This window comes from Mesocricetus auratus, unplaced genomic scaffold (assembly GCF_017639785.1).
Source record: "Mesocricetus auratus isolate SY011 unplaced genomic scaffold, BCM_Maur_2.0 Super-Scaffold_100006, whole genome shotgun sequence".
NCBI lineage: Eukaryota > Metazoa > Chordata > Mammalia > Rodentia > Cricetidae > Mesocricetus > Mesocricetus auratus.
The window spans coordinates 9,585,220-9,598,910 of NW_024429190.1; the positions used below are offsets into that span (position 1 = coordinate 9,585,220).

Below are 13,691 nucleotides of genomic sequence, written 5' to 3' on the forward strand. Positions count from 1 at the left end.
CCCCCAAGGAGAATCTGTCCAGCTGGCAGTCTCTAAACTGCATCTCTCTCACCTGTACTAGACTCTCCACTGGCACTTTTGCCAGGGGCATCCTGCCAGGCCCTCAAACAGTCAACAGCTCTATCTCATATACTCTTAATTTGCCGAAAGTCGATCAAGAAGAAACAGAAAACAACTGATGTTCCAAAAATGTATTAAAAAAACAGCACCTTTCATTTAAGGCAGCCTCTCCACTGTCGCTTAGATTCTCAGTTGGGGTCATCCTTGTGGATCTCTGGACTTTTCCCTAGTGCCAGATTTCTCTTTAAACCTGTAATGGCTCCCTCTATTAAGGAATCTCTTTTCTTGCTCTCCTCTATTCCTCCCCTGTATCAGTCTTCCTGATCCCTCTTGTTCTCCTATAATGAGACTGACAACTACCTTAAATGCCATCCTAGAGCCTTCATCCAGTAGCTGATGGAAGCAGAGGCAGACACCCACAGCTAAGCACTGAGCCAAACTCCTGGATTCCAGCTGTAGAGAGGGAGGAGGGATGAGCAAAGGGGTCAAGACCATGCTGGAGAAACCCACAGAAACAGCTGACCTGATCAAGTGAGAGCACACAGACCCCAGTCATAAAACTGGGGAACTAGCAGTAGGTAGAATCAAGCCCTCTGAATGTGGGTGCCAGTTAGGAGGCCTGGGCAGTCTATGGGGCCTCTGGTAGTGGAACCACACATGGATTTTGGGAGCCCATTCCCATGGAGGGATACTCTCTCAGCCCAGATACATGATGGAGGGCCTAGGGCCTCCCCCAAATGATGTGACAGACTCTGATGATCCCCCATGGAAGGCCTCATCCTCCCTGGGGAGTGGATGGGGGCTAGAATGGGGGGTGGGGTCGGTGGGGAGCATGGGAGATGGGAAGGAGAGGGAACTGGGATTGATACATAAAATAAGATTGTTTCTAATTAAATAGATAAGTTTAAAACAGCACCTTTCATTGACTCCATGTACACAGGGATGGGGGAACATCTAACCCTGCCACATCTGAAGTCTTGTGAAGCCTAAGTTTGGTTCTAGGTTACATCTTCATCCAAAGACCGCACACCCTGATCAGGCTGATCTGCTAGTATTATTCTCATTCTCTGGTCACAAGAGCCCTCACCTCAAATACCATCTACTTTTTTCTTTTGATCCCATTTAGTTTTTATGTTTTTGGAGACAGGGTTTCTCTGTGGCTTTGGAGCCTGTCCTGGAACTCTCTCTGTAGACCAGGCTGGACTGAACTCACAGAGATCCGCCTGCCTCTGCCTCCTGAGTGCTGGGTGATGCGCCACCACCGCCCAGCCCCATATAGTTTTTAAATCCTGATTGAAGAACCACCACAATCTCCCTTCTCCTCAGCCAGCACTGTGCAGCCACGGAAAGTCTATGTAGACCTATTTTAGAATACACTTACTGCTTCTAATCAAGGGCTGTGCTGGGTTCCACTGTAGCCCACCTATTCTTCCCTTTGCCCCTGGTCACTTCCTGAGACCCAAGGCCCCTGTCCACCGAGTCAAGGGTCTCCCTAGCCACTTGAGCAGCTGCCTCCAGTCCCATTGTTCACTCCCCACTCCCCACAGACGCTGGGCCCCAGCCAAATAGCACTGCTCACCAGCTGGGAGCATATGTTCCTTCTGCCCAAAATATCCTACCCTGTCTCCACCTGTTAACATCTATCCTGGAAGGATTACTCCACAAGCAGTGTTGGGACAGTTGGTTAGTCATTTGAAGGAAATTCCTTAAATTCTTAACTTCATGTCAGACATCATGGGATAAACTAGAGTTAAATATAAAGAATCATATATTTAAAACATCAAACCATAACTCTCAAAAATATGACTTTTTTTTTAAATGAAAGAGCAGAAGATCCTAGGCTTAAAAACAAATGAAATTTTGAAGGAAACAAATAACAAATGTGACATCAGACAGAACACAGACTTGAGAGAGAGTTAAGTGCTTAGCACACTAGCCTGGAGACCTGAGCTTGAATCCCCAGCACCTGCATAAAATAGTAGCAGTGTGTTTCTGTAATCCCGGCCCTGGGAAGCATCCCTGGGGCTCACTGTCAGCCAGCCTAGCTCAACTCAATGAGCTCCAGGCTCAGGGAGAGAACCTACCTCAAAAAATAAGTTGGAGAGTAAGGAAGACAACCATGTTCACCTCTGGCCTCTACACACATGTACATGTATACCCACATGCACACACAAGCAAACTTAAAACACTTTACACTTGATTAAAATAGAATTTGATTAACCAAGATTAAACTGATACCAGAACTCAGGTTCAAGTCAGTCTGAGGTAGTGAGAGCCTGTCATTAAAAAGCCCAATTATAAATAAACAAAAAGGAAGAGTTATTTGTGTGAACTCCATGCAGTGAGTTTATAAAGTAAGGTAGTGTTCTGGTTTGTATAAAAGCACATGCTTGCCGGGTGGTGGCGGCGCACGCCTTTAATCTCAGCACTCAGAAGGCAGAGGATATCGGAGAGTTCGAGGCCCGCCTGGTCTACAGAGCGAGTTCCAGGACAGGCTCCAAAGCCACAGAGAAACCATGTCTCGAGAAAACAAATAAACAAACAAACAAGAGAGGAGGGAAGAGAGAGACAGAGACGGGAGTGGGTGCATGTTCTGAAGGCTTCATCCTTGACTGGTGAATGCATCCTTAAGACTCTGACCTAACCAGTGTATTAGGGCCTGCGTTTTAATAATCTAGTGGCATTACTGAAAGGCAGGATCACGTTGGAGAAAACAGGTTACTCGGGTATGCTCCTGAAAGATCCCCGCGTCCTTGGCCCCTTCCTGTCTCCGCGTCCCAGGACCACGAGGTGAGCAGTTCCGCTCTTGAGTAACTCATGTGTCTCAGCTTAGCGTTCTGCCTTACCACGGCCCAAAAGCCACGGAGCCATCCGATCATGGCCTCTGAAACCACGGGTGACAATAAAGCACGAAGAAAACGCCCCGAAGCCGGCGGCCACCCGGAGAACCGCAGGGCGCTCGCCTGGCGTGGCCAGTGACGTCACCCCTGCGCCCCGCCGCCCGGCTGGGTCTTCCGGCCGGGGAGGCGGCGGCGGCGGCGGGCGGGGCGGAGTGACGTCACGAGACCCGCGCGCCGGAAGCGGGCCGCGCAGCACGGAAGCCGCGGGGGCGGGGCGCGGAGGCGATGGGGGGCGGCGGCGGCCGGCGATGAGCGGCGGGCGCGCGTGAGGAGCCGGCGGGCGAGGCTGGGGGGCCCCGGAGCGCGAGCCGCAGGGCGGAGGGCGGGGGCGCGAGCGCAGCGGGCGGCGGCGAGGCGGCGGCCGAGAAGATGGCGGACGGCGACAGCGGCAGCGAGCGCGGCGGCGGCGGCGGCGGCGGGCCCGGCGGCTTCCAGCCCGCGCCCCGCGGCGGCGGTGGCGGCGGCGGGGGGCCCGGCGGCGAGCAGGAGACGCAGGAGCTGGCCTCGAAGCGCCTGGACATCCAGAACAAGCGCTTCTACCTGGACGTGAAGCAGAACGCCAAGGGCCGCTTCCTCAAGATCGCCGAGGTGGGCGCGGGCGGCTCCAAGAGCCGCCTCACGCTGTCGATGGCGGTGGCCGCCGAGTTCCGCGACTCGCTGGGCGACTTCATCGAGCACTACGCGCAGCTGGGTCCCAGCAGCCCCGAGCAGCTGGCGGCGGGGGCCGAGGAGGGCGGCGGGCCGCGCCGCGCGCTCAAGAGCGAGTTCCTGGTGCGCGAGAACCGCAAGTACTACCTGGACCTCAAGGAGAACCAGCGCGGCCGCTTCCTGCGCATCCGGCAGACGGTGAACCGCGGCGGCGGCGGCTTCGGCGGGGGGCCCGGGCCCGGCGGCCTGCAGAGCGGCCAGACCATCGCGCTCCCGGCGCAGGGCCTCATCGAGTTCCGCGACGCGCTGGCCAAGCTCATCGACGACTACGGGGGCGAGGACGACGAGCTGGCCGGGGGCCCGGGAGGCGGCGCCGGCGGCCCCGGGGGCGGCCTGTACGGAGAGCTCCCGGAGGGCACCTCCATCACGGTGGACTCCAAACGCTTCTTCTTCGACGTCGGCTGCAACAAGTACGGGGTGTTCCTGCGCGTGAGCGAGGTGAAGCCGTCCTACCGCAATGCCATCACCGTGCCCTTCAAGGCCTGGGGCAAGTTTGGAGGCGCCTTCTGTCGGTATGCAGATGAGATGAAAGAAATCCAGGAGCGGCAGAGGGATAAGCTGTACGAGCGGCGCGGTGGGGGCAGCGGCGGCGGCGATGAGTCCGAGGGTGAGGAAGTGGACGAGGATTGAACCGGCAGCTTTCCCGTGCCGGCCTCCCCCACCCCACCACCGTCCCCTTGGCTAGACAGTTCCCTTTCCTCCTCGTCCCCAGTGAGCTAGTGGAGAGGGATCAGGGGAGGCCGCAGACGGAGAAAAGAGAATTTAAAATAATATAGTTAAGAGAAATAACCATAAGGAAACAGTCACAGACAATTAGAGAAAAGCAGTTAAGTTCCAAGGAACTGCCAGCAACCTGCAAAGAGGCCAGCAGCATCTCCTCACCTGCGCAAAAGTCTCAGCTTCTGTTTTAAAACCGAGGTTCGTAAATTCATCAGGATAACACTGGAGGGAACAGGTCTTCGAACGTCTGGGACAAAAACCACATCCGAGTTCCCCAGGCTCATCCATTGATAACAGTTGAATTTGTTTGTACCTGGGCAGTCTGGTCTTAGGATCCATCCCTCCAGGCCTCACCGTGCAGCGTCTAATCCCTTCACCTTCATCGAATCAGCATTTTGGATCTAGGTCTTAATGGAATCTTTTGAGAAGAAAGAGGCCTTTGCAGTTACCCGGTTCTGAGGGTACAGGTTTATGAAAAGGAATGCAATTTTACACAATCATGGACAGGGCAAGATAAGAATTGAAGAAGCCATCGGAGAACTCAAAAACCAATCGGATCCATTTAAAAAAAAAAACGGTTTTGCATGGAACCTGGACCAAGGCCCCTGTCTTGTCTTTGCAGAATTGTTTTCCGGGATGCAGATGAATTCAGATATCAAAGCTTGAACTAGAATCCATTACTAAAAGAGTTTAAGAGCCGGCCTTTTTTTTTTTTTCCAAAAGCAATTTTACAATGGGGATTGCTGAGGTAGGCACAAGAGGTCAGGAATAAAGCACAAGATGGATTATTTGAGTGGGTTGCTAGCTGCTCACTAAAGTTCTTCCCTTGATCTCTCCAGTATGGAGGTCATTACCAAGAAATGGCTTACCATGAGTGAGAGCTGGGTCCCTGTGGCTCCACCATATGGGCTAGTGAATTATGGCTAATTCGGCTGTTACAGCCACTGGCTGGCTGCATTTTAAACCTAAAAACTTGACTATCTGCAAAAAGGAACAGTGTGGCTACAAGCCTGAGCTTTAATGGAATATACATCCTCACGGAGAAGTTGGAAACAACCAGAACTGAAGTCTTAAGTTACCTTCAGTTTAATCTGTGGATTTACTGAAATAAATCCTGACATCCTCAGGTCCAGAATTCCAGCATCATTTATTCTTTTAAAATAAATTTTTAAGAACTTGATCCATAGTATTCAGTACCTCACAATCAAAGTTGGCAAATGATGGATGAATGATTCAAGCGTTGCACCCGGTGGAGGCTGAAATCCATCTGTGAATGGAACTGAAGTGACCGTGAATGCTGACTCTATCCTGGAAGCGTTTTTTATACCATCTTGAAATTTCAACAAACTGGCAATTGCCAGTTTATCCAGCTGTCTTTCAAGAATAAAAGTTGGGGTTTTCAAGGATCGCCTCTTCTATATTTTAAATGGATTTTCAGTATAAGTGATTTTTCTAATCAAGTTAACCCCACCCCATCAAAAGGTATTCCTAGAAATGTCATAGACCTAGGCAACTTTGAATTGAATGGGAGCTAATGTTATTTCCAAAGTTTTTCAGGTATTTGTGTGACACCTTCTCAAGAACCAGGAGGCAAGTAACCCCACCTCCACAATCCTAGTATTTCTTTTTAACTGCATGCCTGCCCTTTATTTGAGCTGCCTTTTTAATTTATTGCATATCCTTTTTATTATCTTATTTTGGTATTCAATCTATACAATCTTTTTGTATTTATTGGGAAATAAGTAATACACAAAAAGGTCATTTTTGAGTCTGTGGCTGAGAGGGAGGGAAATATTTGTGCATATAAAATTAGGCTTTGGAAAAAATTAGACTGATTCAGAATATTGTTGATCTTCGACTTAAACTGGGAGAGCCACAGACACTGGTGCCCTTACAGACTTTCTCTACTCTGATCATCCACAGTAGAATTTTTAAACAGATTTTTTTAAAGCTTTCCTTTTAAATTTTTCTCCGTTGCAAAGAATGTTTCCTAAATTGTATGGGAGCAATAGTATTTTTGATGTTCTAATGACATCCGTATACTTGTACTGTATTTTGTACTACAAGGCAGCTGTTTTCAATAATGTCCTGCTGTATTTACCTATGTGTTTTGAGTGTTTGTTTCTTTGCTGCGGAGAACAAATTCCTACTTTTAGTAAAGGAGCTGAGAAGCTAGCATTAGGTTTGCAGAAACTATTTATAGTTTCAAGCTCTGAGGCAGCAATGAAAATTAAGGTTGCAGCTTTTTGTTGATTGCTGTAACGTTTTCATTTTCAAATCATGTACAATTCCTGTATAGACCAACTTGTTTTCTTGCTTCAGTGGTGGTTCTGTTGCTCAGCTGCAGTGAGCCAGTTCAATTTTGCAAAGGTGCAGTACCTCTCCTTTTCAAGGGGTTGGTTTTTGTTTTTTGTTTGTTTTTCTTTTATTTGGCTGAATTGCAGTAACTAGCCTTGCCTTTCTATTCTGTAGAAATGACAGGGTCTTCACAATCCTTCACCAGTGGCTACTAAGCTATAATTAGCTGAATAGAAAGAATGTGGAAGTGGTCTGAGGCATATAGAGCATATGCCAAGAACACTACCATATATGGCGTCAGCTTTGGTTACCAGAGAAATTTTCTTAGTCATTAGACCATATAACAGTAATATATCATATGTAAATCTTTAGATATCAATTTGAGAATCCTCCAAAAAAAGGAGCAAAGAATGCATAAGCTATGTGTTGGCAAAAGTAATTTATATTAAAATTTTGACCTGCCTTTGTAAGATTAAGTGGTAAATGTCATAGTGGTGGGTTTTTAAGTCTTAACCAATCTCTAAGGTTTATTTCTCCTGCAGGGGGTGGTTCATGGCCTCTCTTCCCACTGTAGGAAGATAGTAGAAGGTTGGGGATTAATTGTAGCATCTCACTGATCCTCATCCCAGGGTTAGGGACAATAGAAATCTGCAAATGTGGAGAGTCAGCTCATAAATACTAGTTTTTGAAGGTGTTGGTCTTTGTTAACTCCTGTCAGAAAATGGCATTGTACAAATTATGGGAAGCTACCAGCTTTCCGGTTTTGTTTTTGAAGTGCTACTATGAATAATTTAGAGTTGGGTTTTTTTTTCTTTTAAATTTGGCAGATATCCCAGCTAATGAAAATAGTCACATTCCTGAGAAGTTGGAGCAAAAACTCCATTTCAAATTATTGTTGAAATGTTTCTCAGGCTACTGTATATAAACATGTTTTTAAGAAAATCAAAGAGAAGGGGAAAAAATCTATGCAGAGAGCCTACTACTTCTTAATGGTTTCTATTGTCTCTCCACCTCCATTTCAGCAAGTCTAACGGCAGTTCTTGTCAGCAAATTCTTCAGTGCGTATGCTGCACAAAACAAAACAAATCTGCGTGGCACCAAAAATCAAACAAAAGCAAACCAAAAACCCAGACACCCTATGTATCTGTTGAGGGCGTGTAGGTGGTGCAACAGACTGTAGCTGTGACGCACACATGCTACTCGTCATGTCACTTTCCATAATTGTTTACTGCAAAATGATTGAGAGGCTTTTGGTTCAGGCAGCCATTAGCCTCCTGCTTCCTTTGTTACCTCTGGGTCACTTTGCAGTAAACTGCAGGTCTTTTAAAAGATTCAAGCTTCGGTTTTCTCAAAACAAAACAATTATCCTGTCTTAACCTGAAAATGCAGGGTTGTGGGCAAAAGAGGCTGGTTATAATAATGCCCTCATATTGAGTGGTCTGTAAATGACTGCACACTTCAAGCACTAGAGTTGCTGAAGACGCTTTGTTAATGTGACCTTGACTGGCTTTACAGGGTGTAGAACAATCTACACAGGCGACTATTTGCATCCACCTCGCCCTTGAGGTGGATGGAGGGAGAGAGGCTGGAGTGTGTAAGTCATGCACATAAGTATTCTTCACTGTAAATTTTGTTTTCATTTTTAACCCAATTATGGTACTTTGTCCAATGCACAACTGATCTCTCAGTAGATATTCATTTGAAAATTGTGTGGCCTTGACCAGAGAGAAGGGGAAGAAGTGGCTTATGCTTGTGTTAAAATGACCTGTTTGCTGAGAGTGGTCGTTCTGCAGCACTCTTAATATCATGTTTTTGATTGGGGAGCATTAATGTTTTCTGACCCTGAATTTAATTGAGTTTTCTCCTATTTTTAGGAAGTATCAGAATTGCTCTGATGAGTAACAGAGTTGACTGCTTTGGTGTCCAATCTCAGGTTTTGAAATACAGTGGTGCAAGAGCCCACTGTCACCGATTCTTCAGACAGTTTTGATTTAGTACACCCTGAAAGTCACACGCAAGGCCTGTTCAGAGAGCAGAGCCTCCATCTTTTTGCTCCTTTCCCACTTGGTACTTACTTCACTTGAAAAGGTGTCAAGTGACTTTGCATTGTATATTTCCATTTTAACCCTGATGTAGTTCTCAAAGATAAAGCACTTTTGAACATGAAATACATGGATCATGTGTGATGTGGATCATGGTTTCTCAGGCCCCTAGATAATCCACTTCTGAGTATTGTTCTATGTAAGGAGAATAGAGATCTTTGCTAATGTTAGAAAGTTTGTATTCTTGATTAGGATGCATTTGCTAGATTCCAATGGATGGGAGAGTAAACAATGCTGCATTCACAATTTAATAAGTTGCTTTCCCTTGAGCCTTAAGGTAACTTTTTCTTTTCTGTCAACAACAGCACTGAAGTTATAGTAAGTGAATGAGATTATCTGTTTTCAGGGTTGGTTTTAGAGTACTGTAAATCAATTAGCTGTCTTCCTAAAGAGTCATAACTCCCTTCAATAGACAAGATGGTGGGTGTGGGGAGGGGGGCTAGGGAAGGGAGAGAGGTAGTTTATAGAAAAGAAAAAAGAAAAAAAGAGCCACGTTTACCTTAAAATATATATTAAAAAAAAAAAGTTCATGTCCTGTCCTGTTGGAAATTTCAGATGTAAGGTGGAAATGGCAAAGTATAATTCATTTCCCCTGCTTTTAATTTAGAAAACCTAAATTATTTTCAAATACTAGCCCCCAGAAGTTTCGAGAGATAGCTAGCCTCACAAATGGGGAATACTATAGGTATCTCTGACTTTGCTAGTTAAAGTTACCTTTCTCACAGTTTGAATCTAGTTTCATTACTGACGGATTTAATAAACTTTTATGTGAACAAATGGGATCCAGTTGTCAATATTGAAGATTAAATTTGGAAAATGGAAAAAGAATAAAGTTGTACCATGAAGATTTATTGCCCTACTAAGTCCCATTGATGTGTGCACTCCTGACCCAAATTAAGGCCTTTATGAATGTATTTTATATTTCCTGATGAAATAGGAAATAGCTACCAATGTAACCTTGTAACCACCTGTATTCACTTTTACTTTCAATTGAAAATCAAATGCCTCTTGAATTGGACATTCCAATTTGGATAGGTAGAGAGCCATGTTAAAACCGTAAATGCCATATTTGTAGTTTCAGTAGGACTTCTAATAAAGAGAATATAGCTTTGTTAGAAGTTAAAGCCTTTTCATGATTCTAACACTTGAAGAAAGATTTTAACTTTAAATAAGCATGAGGTTCTATGGTTAAATTTTATGCCCACTACATTACTGCCCACTGACGTGGCTAAGAGGGATCACTTTTGTGCTCTGAAATATAGGTCCAGAGTTCCGAAGAGAAAGCAGTGCGGGGCTGTTCAGTGTCCACTAGTGAAGTGCACAAGGCACAGGTGTCCGTTTTCCCACCTTCAGGAACTCTTCAGTGGCTGACTTTTTCAACAAAATTCTTTAGTTCTTAAAGGCAAAATATTTTGTGCCCTGTGTTGCAAGATCACGATGGTTGGTTAATCTTAGTGTTTGGAAATAGAGTGACAAGAAGTTTGTTTCTTCCATTTTAAATGTCTGTCTTAGAAAAATACAGATGCAGGAAGTCCAAGAAAATGAGCAGGATTATATCCCTGAGCACAGTATGTTGGAGGAATTTATAATGAACCCTTTTCTCCAAACCCACGTCACTATCTGTTGAACCAAAGCTCTCAGGAGTCTGAAAAGTCAGGAGGTTGGGCAAAAAGTCTAGAGACTTGGCTGTAGGTCATCATGACTTAACTTCAAGAATGGTTTTTCGTGTTTTGGTGGCAGGCAAGTATATTTTAGTTACTTTCCCAAGACCTCGGTAATCTGAAATTACAATTGTCAGTGTATTTGGACTTTTTTTTTTCCTGAAGTTAGAACAGTCTCGTGAGGCATTTACTCTTGTGAATCTTCATGCAGATGTCTTTCCAGTTTGTGAGTGCAGTGCAGATGACACACTTTGTGTCCTGAAGGAATCTTCACTGCCTGTCCTGTCTACAGTGGTCTGTTAAGCTAGGCTCTTCACTCCAAAGCTGGGACTGGTGTCCTAGTCACGAATCTGCAGAAGTCATTTGAATGAGTTAAAGCCAAATCTCAAGAACAGGAGACAGCCTCCTGCTCTAGATGTACAATTAGCTTAGGTTGGAATTACTTTAAAGAGGGTTTGGAAAGTCTTTAGTCTGTAAATACCAACATGCTTATTATGCATCGTGAACCAGTGTGTATGCCTGTGTATGGATTTGTAAAGCTGGTTTCTGCTTCAAGTGAAGCTGCACCTTTGGTTTTGTAAGGTCCCCTCCACCCAGAACCCTATAAACATTTGTAAATAGAACACTAAAATTTGTAGTGGTAGGATCAATTTGGGAAATATCTGCTGAGAGACCAAAAAGTTCATTTTTTTAAGTACCTTGGTTAAAGAGTAAAGATTATTCCTCTTATTTTTTAAAAGAAGAATGCACTTTAACAAACACAGCTGCATGGGCAATTCAACAATCCATGAAGTGCAGTACCCATCCAGAAACCACACTTCCTGAAAACCGTTCAAAGCAGAGTCCAGACGGGCTGGTGACCTCACCGCCTGTAGGTTGAAGCTCAGATTCTGATGAATTGTGAGACAAGCAGGGCTGCTTCAAAGAGCAATGTGAATACAGCCAGAAGCTTCAGACAGGTCTGTAAAATGGCGGGTCCCGTATTTACCACTAACTAGCAAAACTGACAGAAAAACTCATAGAAATAAAAAGTTTAAGAATCCTTCCTGCTGGTGTGCACTCCTTCCAATAGCAGACTTTTGCAAATGGAGTTTTACAGTCTATATTTAAAAAATTGTATGTTTGTAACAAATAAAGTATGCGGAAAAGTGAATGACATTCTTGTGCTGATGTCTCTTATTTAAGGGATTCCGTGGTGATTGGGGAGGAAACTATCCATTGTGATTCACAGATGGGTGTGGGCTTGAGGGAGTCCCCCCCACCTGAAGTGGCCCCAGGTCTATCCACTTTGAGATCATCTGGGTTCCTGTGATCCTTCTTAGTAAGGTGTCTGTGGAGTAAGTCAGAGCAGGTAGTTTTATGCTTGGCCCATAAAACTTCCTCTTTGTTGTGCTGTTTAGAAGGGCTCACGAAAGCTTGCTGCCCAGATGGTTCCTGGTTTATCAACAGTTGAAGGACTGACTAAGCAACAAATTGGGTCAATCTTCTCTTGCCCAAATGATAGAGGAAAACCAATATGATTATGTCCAGTGGTCCTGGCCAGTTCTCAAGCTCGTTGTCCCTGGAACTGCTTTTCATGGATACCTGTCAGGCTGACACAGAGCCTTTTCAAGACAGACAGGCACACATTTGATCCACGGTCAGAGTGATGACACTTGCATTTAGCTTCTGGAGCACACGGTAGACTTGAGAGTGAGGACGCTAAACGGCACGTTTTGTTGGCCAGACTCCTTGAGGTTTTCAGGACTCTGCTCACCTGGGAAGACCATTGCACTAGGCATCAGTCTGAAAGTGAAGGATGGAACTGGTGGAGATGAGAGCTTAACTGCTGTGCTGACACAGCTTTAATCCGAGCAAGTGGATCTCAGCTCATTCAAGGCCTGCCTGGTGTACATAGCAAATTCCAGGCTGGCCAGAACTACATAGAAAGACCTTGTCTTAAAAAAAATGAGACAAGGGGCTGGAGAGATGGCACTGACTGCTCTTCCAGAGGTCCTGAGATTAGTTCCCAGCTACCACATGGTGGCTCACAGCCATCTGTAATGAGATCTGGTGCCCTCTTCTGTCATGCAGACATACACATGCAGACAGAATACTGTATACATAATAAATAAAATAAAGGACAAGCCTGGCGGTGGCACAGAACTAATCCCAGCACTCAGAGGCAGACGGATCTCTTGTCGGTTCAAGGCCAGCCTGGTCCACAGAGGGAGTGTAGGATAGCCAGACAACCGAAAAACCCTGTCTAGAAGAACAACAAAAAGACATTTAGTTCTTTTTATGAAGTAATCCTGCACATACAGACAACACTTAAATGCATACATATAATTTTCCTGTGATTATGCCTTTGTACAGTCTGGCACTGGTTAGTGATGGGGACAGAACAACTTGGGGAGTTGGGGTACTCATGTCCAGGCCAACTGGACCAGAATCTTAGACAGGAGTTCTGGTGGGTGGACCTTTTTAAGTTCCCCCAAGGTAATTTTACTGTGTAGTCAGGGCTGAAAACCCTTGTGGGATCTTAAGGAAGAGGAGATGACTGAAGTCTTAGGGATCCTGCCAAACCGGTCTTTAATGTACAGCTTTTCCTTGTAGCCCTGCCCCATGCTTGAATGATGCATGCTACACGGAGGTTGAAATAGAGCATGCTAAGAAAGGTTAGGAAAAATCCTTCCAGCATTGTCTTCAGTCCTTTGGCTAAGAAAACCTGGAGTGTGTTTTACACAGAGAACCCTTGCCTTTCTTGCTCTGGAGTCACCCAAAGCCTTGAACCATGGGTTCCTGCGTTTGGGTCTGAGAAAGAAACTGTACTTCTAACAAGCTTTCTGGTGGTGGTGATACTGTTGTTTTGAAGACTGAACTTAAAGATGTGCCTCAGGACCAATGGAATGACTCAACACAGAGAAACCCTGTCTTAAAAAAAATAAAAAGACAATCGTTTAGTTCTTTTTATGAAGTAATCCTGCACATACAGACAACACTTAAACGCATACACATAATTTTCCTGTGACTTTTTCCATAAATTTCCTGTCGCCAGCCTTTAAGCACATTGCATACATGTGGGGCAAATATATACATACAGGCAAAACACCCACACACATAAAATAAATCTTTAGATTTTTTTAAAAGCAGAAATCACAATTGTGTATACCTGTAATCCCAGCATTCAGGAAACAGAGGCAGGTGGATCTCTTTGTGAGTCCAAAGCCAGCCTGGTCTACATAGTTCCGGAAGAAGGAAGA

General features: G+C 45.2%; 1 protein-coding gene across 1 annotated transcript; it reads left to right on the plus strand.

The window, feature by feature from the left end:
* Positions 1-3,314: 3,314 nt before the first annotated feature.
* Purb (purine rich element binding protein B) lies at positions 3,315-11,602 on the plus strand. Its single transcript, XM_013125754.3, has one exon. It carries the CDS (start codon positions 3,330-3,332, stop codon positions 4,296-4,298), a length of 969 nt encoding a protein of 322 aa, XP_012981208.2. The 5' UTR covers positions 3,315-3,329; the 3' UTR covers positions 4,299-11,602.
* Positions 11,603-13,691: the final 2,089 nt, after the last annotated feature.